This window comes from Neofelis nebulosa, chromosome 9 (genome assembly GCF_028018385.1).
Source record: "Neofelis nebulosa isolate mNeoNeb1 chromosome 9, mNeoNeb1.pri, whole genome shotgun sequence".
NCBI lineage: Eukaryota > Metazoa > Chordata > Mammalia > Carnivora > Felidae > Neofelis > Neofelis nebulosa.
In genome coordinates this window covers 116,259,861-116,272,000 of record NC_080790.1, presented here as the reverse complement: position 1 = coordinate 116,272,000, position 12,140 = coordinate 116,259,861, and the positions used below count along the sequence as shown (strand labels likewise).

At 41.1% G+C, this 12,140-nt stretch overlaps 1 protein-coding gene across 4 annotated transcripts in view; it reads right to left on the bottom strand.

Moving 5' to 3' along the window:
- The window catches only part of CBFA2T2 (CBFA2/RUNX1 partner transcriptional co-repressor 2), a 146,233-nt gene that overhangs the window by 19,748 nt on the left and 114,345 nt on the right, over positions 1-12,140 (bottom strand). For all 4 annotated transcript variants that reach the window (XM_058685319.1, XM_058685321.1, XM_058685318.1 and 1 more), the window contains 5 exons: positions 11,936-12,025; positions 7,040-7,221; positions 5,897-6,150; positions 5,040-5,125; positions 2,891-3,086 (listed from right to left, as the gene is read on the bottom strand). In XM_058685319.1, coding sequence (XP_058541302.1) covers positions 2,891-3,086; positions 5,040-5,125; positions 5,897-6,150; positions 7,040-7,221; positions 11,936-12,025 — 808 coding nt within the window. The remainder of the gene's footprint in view (positions 1-2,890; positions 3,087-5,039; positions 5,126-5,896; positions 6,151-7,039; positions 7,222-11,935; positions 12,026-12,140) is intronic.

Sequence of the window (12,140 nt, the reverse complement as noted above, 5' to 3'; positions counted from 1 at the left end):
GATGACTAACAAGTTCATAAAAATATTGATGCATGATTTGGTGAAAAATGATAAAGTGAATACTATAAACCTACAGGTCAAGAAAGACAATTCCAGCAACCCCAAATCCCTAAGAGGTGAGTAGTGTAAACCACAGTCCTTTTTAAATGATACTAGCCAGACCTACAATCCTGTCCTCAGAAGAGCCAGTGGTAGAGATGATGAGCGCTCACTCTATACTCCCCATCACCTACAGCCTCCGCCTCACACCCCCAGAGAAAACCATTCTCTTGAACTCTGTGATAATGATTTTCTGATTTTTCCCTATGCTTTTCCTAACTATTTATGCATCCTTAAATAAGATACCAAAATGCATCCCTTATCGTCTGAACCAAATCTATCTCTGAATATACTGTGAATCACCAATGTTCAGATAGAGGGAACCTATATTATTTTCAATGGGAAAAGGAATAATGCTATCCAGTCTCCAATCAATTTCTCTCCAAATCACCAAAACACTTAAATCCTAAGCAAATAATCCATCAGGGATTTCTACAACACCCTAAGCATTTAAAACACGAATTATTAAAATAAACAAAAAACTCAAAACAAACCCACAAACCACAAATTGTCTAATTATTTAAAAGTCATAGGTATGTCTGTATAATATGCCCAAGAGTACTGCCCAGTGTGGAACAGTGTTGGTCTAAATGCTAGTCTATAAACCTTTATGCATAAAGAGATATGCATAAGCACCATGTCTCTAAGCACACTGCGTAACGTAGAGGACTTCTCTTAAAGTCAGCAACCATGCCCAGCATGTGCTGTGGCAAGCTCCTGAGGTCATCATGGTCCAGTAACAATTCATTTTTGGAATGGTTTTGGTCCACATTTTGAATAGCAGGATTATTCAGGATATGAATTATGCTTTCTCTCTACGATGCAACAAATGTGCTATGAGAGAAATAAACAGTGAAATAAAAATATGAAATATGTATACTTTGCATAAATGCACATACTGAAAGATATTATTTAAGTCAGCCAGACTGACCACGGCCTGAAACACCAGAGAGAAGGAAACTGGGACCCATGGAGAGCTAAACCTACAGTGACAAAATAATTTCACACCCCAACTGTCTGCATGTTTGAGAGTGAGGGATGTGCTAGTAATAATCAGGACCGGAGAACATGCAGTCACTCAAGCTAAACCCTCAAGTAAGGCGTGAAAAAGATGAGTAGAGGGGCATGTGGGTGGCTCAGTCAGTTGAGCATCCAACTTTAGCTCAGGTCATGATCTCACGGTTCCTGAGTTTGAGCCCTACATTGCATTTGTTGTTGTCAGTGCACAGCCCACTTCAGATCCTCTGTCCCTGCCTCTCTCTGCCCCTCCCCCACTTGTGCACACACTCGTGTGCTCTAAGAAAGAAAAAAAAGGATGAGTAGAGAGTAATGCAAAAACAATGTTTAAATGGCCCAGCAAGACCTGCCATCTGGCTGGAGAAGAGCCGCCTCAGGACCACAGTTCACTCTGCACTGGATGCCTCCTAGCTAAACACATGCAGACTGACTGGTGGAAGGTTTGTGATTTGGATGGTGAACTTCGGATGTTTCTATAAATTGTTACAGGAACTATTCATGAAGGTTCAGATGGTGAGGGATACCTGAGGATGAGCCCTGAAGTTGTTTGTATGTATGTACTGATTGATGGATGGATTGATTGTAATCTCTATACCCGACATGAGGCTCAAATTCATGACCTGAGATCAAAAGAGTCGCATGGTCTTCTAAGCCAGTCAGGTGTCCTGAGCTCTGAAGTCTTTATGAAAGTAATCACAGTGTAGCTACAAGTATTCTTTGATGTCTTGCTGTGATATTCCACACAACATTGCTAATCAATGGTTGCCCTAAGAGTCATCTTGGTGGGAGTGGGATCCTTTGGTTACCAATGTCTTTGCCCCATTTTTGCTCAAGTCTTTTGTATTTATTATTTAAAAAATGTTTACGTATTTATTCTGAGAGAGAGACAGAGAGGGAGTGAGCAGGGGAGGTACAGAGAGAGAGGGAGAGAATCCTAAGCAGGCTCCATACTGTCAGTGCAGAGCCAGATGCGGGGCTCGAACCCACAAACTAAGATTATGACCTGAGCTGAAACCAAGAGTCAGATGCTTAAACCGACTGAGCCATCCAGGAGCCCCTTGAAGCCTTTTTTAGACTAACAGCTGTCTTCTGTGGAACATGCTAGGTCTGTCATGATAAGTGATTCATTCTCCGTGATGAGAAGAGGGAGCTTGAAGTGGGTAGTTGGGGGAAAGTCTGATCACAGACAGCCCCTCATTTGTCTGTGTCTTTGGATAGGGCACTTTTTCAGTTACTAGATGATTGTGATGAAACATTTTTGGGGAAACGGCTGTGGTGTCCTGGATGTACCCTGGACTGACAGAACAGTTGTTCTTATCTCTGCTGCTTCAGGTTGAGAAAAGACAAGGGCTAACCCAGCTTGGTATAGTAAAGGTATGGTAAAACTTTTCTAAAGGCCTCCAGACAGAGGTTGATAAATGGTGTCTTCCTGGATGGGGAGTGGGAAACAGAGGAGGGAAGGTGAGGTAAACATTTTTAGATTTTCAGGGCTACCGTTGACGAGTAAATGTGATGTATGTGAGTACCTGGGACACTCAACGAGGCTGACTTTAACAACCACTCTTTGATCACCACCCAGCACATATAGAGGGAGTTAAAAACAGAACAAAATGACAAATATTCCCATTATCCATGTGAAAGACAGTATTTCTTGAACATTCCAGGTACTGAGTCCTCGACATATTTTATCATTCTCTTCACAATCACCTGAGTCTTTCTAACTCCACCATCTAGCACCGTCTTTCTGCCATCTTAGGTGAGACCCTCCCCTTACCATTGCTGAGAGAATCTGCACTCCCAGGACTGTGCTGCCTAGAGACCAACTCGCTCCCTGTCTTCCTCATCTCTGTGTTTTCGTTATATCGTCTTTTCCAGTAATTGAGTTCTTCACGATCAGATTCCTGACAGCGCCGCAGGACTGCCATGGAGCGCCTTGTCTTCTCTACCATTTCCATAATGCAGTTCAGAGCCTAAGCCAGAGAGGAAGTCAGAGAGAAGATTAGGACTTTGAAACAACCAATACTGAAATTTAAGGATAGGTAAAATGTAAAGAAGGAAGGTTTCAGTATCTTACAGATCAGCAATATCAAGTCAACACATGAAAGCCATTCTTTTTTTTTTTTTTTTTTAAATTTTTTTTTCAACGTTTTTTAATTTATTTTTGGGACAGAGAGAGACAGAGCATGAACGGGGGAGGGGCAGAGAGAGAGGGAGACACAGAATCGGAAACAGGCTCCGAGCCATCAGCCCAGAGCCTGACGCGGGGCTCGAACTCACGGACCGCGAGATCGTGACCTGGCTGAAGTCGGACGCTTAACCGACTGCGCCACCCAGGCGCCCCTGAAAGCCATTCTTTTTTTTTTTTTTTTTTTTTTTTTGGGACAGAGAGAGACAGAGCATGAGCGGGGGAGGGGCAGAGAGAGAGGGAGACACAGAATCGGAAACAGGCTCCAGGCTCCGAGCCATCAGCCCAGAGCCTGACGCGGGGCTCGAACTCACGGACCGCGAGATCGTGACCTGGCTGAAGTCGGACGCTTAACCGACTGCGCCACCCAGGCGCCCCCTGAAAGCCATTCTTAACAGCTTCTTTTTAAATAAGTAGACGCAAACAATTTTTTTTGGATTTCAAAATAATCCTTTCTGGGGCACCTGGGTGGCTCAGTCGGTTGAGCGTCCGACTTCAGCTCAGGTCATGATCTCGTGGTCTGTCAGTTCGAGCCCCGCGTCGGGCTCTGTGCTGACAGCTCAGAGCCTGGAGCCTGTTTCAGATTCTGTGTCTCCCTCTCTCTGACCGTCCCCCGTTCATGCCCTGTCTCTGTCTCAAAAATAAATAAACATTAAAAAAAAAATTAAAAACAACAACAATAACAAAATAATCCTTTTGGATTCTTCCAGGTTGAATCTCAGCCAGGATCTCACCATAATATAGTCCTTTAAACACTATGTATGGTGAAACCACATTATATCTCTGCCTAAACACATCAGGTTATCTGATAAGCTGGAGATTTGCCTAAGAATGCAATGAGAGAAATAATATTCAGAGACAATTTCACTCAAGTAGGAAAAACTATTGTATGTATATTTCAAGCAGGTACATCTTTTCTTCCCTTTTAGGACACGAATTCTCATTTGTTTTTAGAGAAGCACCATTTATTTAGCATTTCCTATATATTAGATCCTATGTAAGCACCTTACATATTAGAACAACCCTACGAATTCAAATAATACAGTATTCTTGAGGTGCCTGGGTGACTCAGTTGGTTGAACGTCTGACTCTCGATTTCAGCTGAGGTCATGATCTCATGGATCGTGGGATGGAACCCTGCATCGGGCTCTGCACTGACAGTGTGGAGCCTGCTTGGGAATATCTCTCTCTCTCTCTCTCTCTCTCTCTCTCTCTCTCTCTCTCTCTCTCAAAACAAATAAACATTAAACAACAACAACAGTATTCTTTAAGATACAGAAATTAAGGCTAGAAATGGTAAAACAACTCATCCATCATACAAAGTAGGAAGCAGCAAAGCTGAGACCTGAACTCCCAAACTTCTGCTTTTAACCCTTATACTGTATGACTTAACTTGGTTATATCCTGAAGTGATTACCCCACCAAAAAGATTTGAGAGTTACTCTTAGCTCTTTAGCTAGGGGAGTAGTAGATAAAACAAGTTTTAATTTATTTTATTATTGTTTTTTAAGTAAGCTCTAGGTCCAACATGGGGCTTGAAGGGCTTGAACTCATGACCCTGAGATCAAGAGTGGAACATTATACTGACTGAGTCAACCAGGTGGCCTAATAAATCAAGTTTTTATGGCAAAGACACTGTGGCTCTGGTTAAATTCACTTCAGGCATATATACTCTATTATTATTATTGGTAATAAGAATTAAATGTAATAGGAAAATTATACACTGTAAGATCCTTACATGATCGAGATGTTTCCATTCATCAGCCCATTCCCTTTCTGTCAAACGGTGGTCTACCAACTCATCTTGATAGCCTCCATTTAGACCTAGTAGAAATTAGAGATTAGATGTGAAGACAGAAGGAAGAATATAATATACAGAATTCCACCAAGTAAATACAGAACACATCCATACCACCTATGAGCACTCTACCAGGGCAACGATTCACAAGGGAGTGTGGAACCCACAAAATGACATAAAACCAACAAAAAGTTACGCTCAGTAGGTTAAGCGTCCGACTCTGGCTCAGGTCATGATCTCATGGTTTGTGGGATGGAGCCCCATGTCAGGCTCTGGGCTGACAGGGTGGAGCCTGCTTGTGATTCTCTCTGTCTCTCCCCCGCTTGCACTCTCTCTCTCAAAATGGGTAAGTTAAAAAAAAAAACAAAAACCACTTTACTCTGAAATAAATCCAGACTTAGAGAAACACTGCAAGAATAGTAAAAGAATTCTCATATATCCTTCACCCAGTTTCCAAAATGTTAATATTTTAGTTGATTTGTTTCATCATTCTCTAGTTTTCTGCACCATTTAAGAAAAAGTGGTATCTCCTTATCCTTAAATATTTCACTGTGTATTTCCTAAAATTTACCGAGTCCCACTTCTATAATATAAGAATAACAGTAACAAAGTATGAAGGGAGATCAATTTCAAATGAAATCAATACAACTGTAACATTCCTTTTTATGTATAATATTGTTTTATCTATCAGTGGAAAAAAGCGATGATTGTATTATTTTGCTTTATAACTGAGTAGGAAAGAAACGCAAAGATTCAATCTGAATTTCAACCATTACCATGCTGCTCATGTCACTTACTAAGATTGTGGTGTCTATCACGAACTTCTCGATGTTCTAGCATCTTATTGGGCTCACGATACAGGTGTGAAGTTGCAATATCTTCTAACGTGTAGTGCTGAAGAGGTGGAGGAGTAGGATGGAACTGGCCCCCAGGATTCATGAGGGGCACAGTGAGGGCAGGACTGTGCCGGGGAGCAGGGCTGATGGTGCACACTCTCTTGGCAGGAGGCTCGGGAGGAATTGTATCTCTTTCAAAACCGCTCTCTTCTCTCCTTTAGAAGAACCGGAAGTACATATCTTAGCCCATACACAAGTGTTCATACAAACATGTCCTGAGTACCTACTCTGTGTTATGTATTGTGCTATGTACTTTCCCAAACAGGAAGATGATAAGGAAAGGTCTGACGTAAGGCATGAACCGAAATGTCTCCAGAGGCCAGGCAGAAAACAAATTTTTCAACACTGTTAAAATATTGCTTCCTGGGGCGCCTGGGTGGTTCAGTCGGTTGAGCGTCCAACTTCAGCTCAGGTCATGATCTCGCGGTCCGTGAGTTCGAGCCCCGCGTCGGGCTCTGTGCTGACAGCTCAGAGCCTGGAGCCTGTTTCAGATTCTGTGTCTCCCTCTCTCTCTCTGACCCTCCCCCCATTCATGCTCTGTCTCTCTCTGTCTCAAAAATAAATAAAACATTAAAAAAAAAAAAATTGCTTCCTTGACTAATACTTTCACTCATACTGAAATTTCCAGAATAAATTAACACAATTTCAATCTTCAAAGTAAAGGTGACTCATTACCAAGTAACAATTACTAATTGTTATACTTATTATTAGACTTCACACATCAGAAAAAATGCTTTGGACAAATTTTACTTCTGATGGTTCTGGAGCAGTGCACCCATAGAATGCCCTAGAGCAGAATCTCTCACCAGGGGTATACAGAGTCATCTGAAGAATTTCTGAAAAATATTTGTGTCTGGGAGCCACACTATAGATTTGAGAAACATTCTGGTCTCTGATATTGGGACAGCGCAAAGCCAACCTTAGAAATTCTGAGTCCATACCTATATATAACCACAGTAATTAAATTCTCTTTCTTTCACAAGTAAAGAGGAAGCTTAGAGTAATTCCAGAAAAGCAAGGACAACAAAGCACTTCTCTGCTCACCTCTCTGGACTGGGCCTCTTCCCGTTTCCATGCACTTCCATGAGCAGCTCAGAAGAGTCAGCAGGTGACGCGATACTTGTGTTGAGCAGAAGGTGTTCGTGTTGAGCCAGGTATTGGGATGGGGTCTGCTTGGCGGCTCGAGCACAGTGCAGCAGTTCTCGCTGCAGCAGGGGCAGATTGGCCTTGAAAAAAAGAGGCAGGGGCTGGAAGGCAGTTTTCTAGGTGTTGGGCCCCACACAACAGAGCTCAGCACCTCAAAAGACTTTCACAAACAAGACGACACAAGACAAAAGCCCTTCTCATCAGCCTGATTTTTATATGCCTCTCTAAGAGTAAAGTGACATCTAAAAGACTGAACTTGAATTACTGGCTACCTTGTCTCTTGCCCCCACAAGGTGTAAATCCCCTCAACAGGAAGCCCGTGCTTTATTTACCTTTGTGGCCTAGTGTAGAGTCAAAGCTCAGTGAAGGTGTTGAACGTAAGAAGTTAAAACTTTATACATTTTTGGGGGCATCTGTCTGGCTCAGTGGGTAGAGGATACGACTTTTTTTTTTTTCCCCAACGTTTTTAATTTATTTTTGGGACAGAGAGAGACAGAGCATGAACGGGGGAGGGGCAGAGAGAGAGGGAGACACAGAATCAGAAACAGGCTCCAGGCTCTGAGCCATCAGCCCAGAGCCTGACGCGGGGCTCGAACTCACGGACCGCGAGATCGTGACCTGGCTGAAGTCGGACGCTTAACCGACTGCGCCACCCAGGCGCCCCTAGAGCATACGACTTTTGATATCAGGGTTGAGTTCAAACCCCACGCTGGGCATGGAATCTACTTAAAACTAAAAAAAAAAAAATTTTTTTTTAAATTTATACATTTTTCAAGACTTTGGCCAGTTAGAGAATTAGTACCATCTACACAGGGGTAGAAGAAATTCACTCCTTCCTCTATGATTATCAGTAAGTCGTGGATTCTCTCTGTCAAATTCCAACTCGTCTCTGACAGGACTGCTCAACTTTTTTTTTTCATGTTCTCTATGACAGCTGTCATGGAATTCTGGAAGTGGTAATTACTTTGGCTTGGTAGGAACATGGGGTTTCGAAGAAAGTATCAGGAGTGATGTACAAGCCTTAGACTAAGCTCAGATGACACACAGGTAACCCAGGGGCAAAATCGATTTCTTATTGTGGCACCCTAGCTGGATCTATTTCCTTATTATTATTATTTTTTTCATGTTTATTTATTTTTGAGAGAGCACAACCAGGGGAGGAGCAGAGAGAGAGAGAGAGAGAGAGAGAGAGAGAGAGAGAGAGAGGGAGAGATACAGGATCCAAAGTGGGTTCTACGCCGACAGCAGTGACCTGATGCGGGGCTTGATCTCACGAACCGTGAGATCATGACCTGGGCTGAAGTCAGATGCCCAACTGACTGAGCCACCCAGGGGTCTCTTTTTCCTTATTTTGTAAAAGGATAATTAACTATGTACTTATTATATTTCCTTCTCAAAATTAGAAATCTTTAATGGGGACAAATCATAAAACAAACCCTATATATCTCTAAACTTCACTCTTCATATGTAAAATGTACTTTTCCTATATTCCCTTTATTAAAAGAAAATAAAGAATTATTATACCTTTCTTCCCAAATTTAAGAACAATTCAGACTGAGTACATAAAAGATGTATTTATCTCAAGGGAAACAGATGAACAAGTAAATGGAGAGTTTTAATAGATGTGAGTAGTCACCCCTTTACCGAGGGTTAATTTAGCAGGCACCATAATTAGTGACTCTCTTAAAGCAGAAATAAATTGAGAAAACCCAAACGTTAGCCAAAAAACTGCCATAACGACCTATCTCATGCTGTTTTCCAAAACAACAGAGTTAAGAATAGGGAATGTGACAATATAAAATACTTTTTAAGTCTGTTCTATAGCCTCCATCTTAAAACAACTGTTAAAAAAAAAATCTTAACTGAAAAAAATACTGTGTAAAATATCTTTTACATCTGTGACATGTGCCCTTTGATGAATTTTTTTTTAATGCTAATTATTTCCTATTAACACAAATTTCACAAATCTTGGTTCCGGAGTCTTAGGGGAAATAATTGTCTGTTGGCTCTGACATATAGCAAAGAGACCAAGATAGAAGCAGCACAGCTGTTTCGGGGCTACAAAGGCACCACAGACTGAGGCAAAGCTTCAATGCTATCAAAACAGAGCCACACACAGCCTGGGCCCCTGACACCTAAGCATTTTCCTATTTGTTTGCTCTACTCTCATTTTAAAAGATTTAAAAAACTGGTAACAATACCTCAATAAGTTGACCCATCTTTCTGATGCTATTTTTTTTTTTTTAGGAAGTGAAGGCAGAAATACAGGTAAAAGGGGCATATTTATTTGGCCGGGTGTATTAGACTTTGTGAGTCAAGATGCAAAAGTGAAGATATCGTGTGGGTCTCAAACAATGTATAAAAAAGGTCAGATAACAAATGGAGTATAATTTTTTGTAGTATCAGTCTCCTACTAATGAAAAGAATGGAATGCATTTCGATGGGGGGCTGGATTGAGGATAACATTTAGCTGAACTGGGGCTCAGAGTCAGTGTTCCCTATTACAAATCGATCTTAAACGTGCACCTGTAAAAATTATTCTTCTTGGGGCACCTGGCTGGCTCAGTCAGTAGAGCATTCAACTCTTGATCTCAAGGTGGTGAGTTTGAACCCCACATGGGTGTAGAGTATAAAAACAAACAAACAGACAAACAAACAAACAAACAAACAAATTCTTCTCTCTAGGGCTGTATGAAACCATTTGGTGAGCTGGTCTGGGGGTCACAGGTTTCCAAACTCTGCTTGGTCTAGAACACCCTGGTATTTGACCCTAGTCTTTCACTGCTGGGGAGCTACTTTATGCTTTGGCAAGTTATAGATAAATGATACCAATGCAAGATAATTACTATCTATGGACATGAATAAAATTATGTCTATTAGGGGTTCCAATGACTTCCCTTGTGCTCTCTATAGAAGCCAATTTTACTTCTGGTTGCACATTCATATCAGTAATCCTGACCTATATAAATGTGTCTGTTCTTTGGATTCTCCCCTGAACTGGTTGTAACATGTTATTGGTTCCCTCATTAATGAGTTAAAGAAAATCTTTGACACAGGTTCATCTTTTATTGGTACTAGTCAGAATGTTACCTGTTTTGTTGCTGTTTGTTGTTTTCAAAAATTATTGTATAAAAGGGAAAAGGCAGTAACTTTACCATGGGAAAGCATGGTAGATAGACACTGCCTTCACCAAGTGATCAAAGTCAACATCACCAATTAGAAGACCGATTAACATCTACGTCTACAAAGAGAATGCAGTGATACCAGGTAACCTGCTCTTGCTGCCTAAGATGCATAACCTGTTCCTCATCATGAGGAAGCTTCAGAAAAATCCACAGTGAAGTACCTTCCATAAAATAACTACCCTGAACCATTCAAACTGTCAAAGTCATAAAAGTCTGAGAAGCTATTTCAGATTAAAGTGGACTAGGGAAACATGACAACGAAATGCAAGATGTGATCCTGTATCAGATATAGGACCACACAAAAAAGCTTTTCTTTCACTGTAAGAGACATTAGTGGGACATTTGGTGAAACATGAATAAGGGCTGTGGATAATAGCGCTTTATCAATGTTAATTTCTTGATTTGTTAATTATACTAGAAAGTATTGAGATGTATCATGTCTGCAGCTTATTCTTAAATAGTTCTTTTTTTTAAAAAATTTTATTTATTTTTTAATATTTTTAATGTTTATTTATATTTGAGAGAGAGAGAGAGAGAGAGAGAGAGAGAGAGTGCGTGAGCAGGGGAGGGGCACAAAAAGAGACAGAATCTGAAGTACGCTACAGGCTCTGAGCTGTCAGCACAGAGCCCAAAGTGGGGCTCGAACTCACAAGCCTTGAGATCATGACCTGAGCCGAAGTCAGATGCTCGACTGACTGAGCCACCCAGGTGCCCCAAAAGATCTTATTTTTTAAGTAATCTCTATACCCAACATGGGGGCTCCAACTTGCACACCTGAGATAAAGAGTCGTATATATGTTCTATCGACTGAACCAGCCAGGCACCCCTCAAATATATGAGGGAAAAAATAATTACAAGACAAAATAATAATAGAGATGTGATAAAATAGTAACATGTAGAGAATGTGACTAAAGAGACGGTGGTACAGTCTACAGGAAGTTTACTGTACCATATTGCAACTTTTCTAGGAGTATGAAATTATTTTGAAATAAAACACTTTTTTTAAAGGGCATATTACATATAAATTTAATACTGCCTTACTTCTCAGGTAAGTACAATTCTGAACGTCTCCCAAAAGTTATGGTCTAGGGAACATTAATTCCAGAGGACCTAATCAGAAGCTAGACTAACTGGGGTTGGGGAGACAGCAACATTGTCTTTCTGTATGCTCTTCTGTTCTTAGGATAAGCGGGAAGTGCAAGGCCTCTCCTTTGTCTGACAGCCTTCTCAGAAAACACACACTTTCCCCACTGGCCACAAACAAAAGATTTAATGTTCAGTTACTTTCTCTGCTAAAAGCCCAGCCTCCAAACCATCCACACACTCACCTTCAGCCCACTCACCTCCTGCTCCCCACCTGCTATTATGTGTTATCAGCAGTATCTGCATATGGACCACAACTCAAGGCTTCTGTAATTCCCATCCTACCAAGTGTGAATAAGGCATATCTGCAGACCACACTCCCATTCCTCTTAGGAGACTCAAATAAAATAAAGATATGAAAATGTGTGGGAAGCTACCCTGGCTAGGATCACAGAACAGGGATCAGCAGCAGGAAAACTTGAGGAAATGCTGAAGATAAATTACATTCAGTAATTATAAAAATTACCTTGAGGAATGGAATCACAAAAGGACGAAGAGGAAAGTTTGTAGCCTCTTGGAGCTTGCAATGGAATTCTTCAATTGTTACTGTTGAGTTCTGAAAAGACAAATAACACTGTCAATTTCTAAAACTGGATACTGTCTCCCCAATACAAATCTAATAGTGCTCTTTTTAAATCAAGGAAAAGGATAATCCCAAGAACACCACTGTA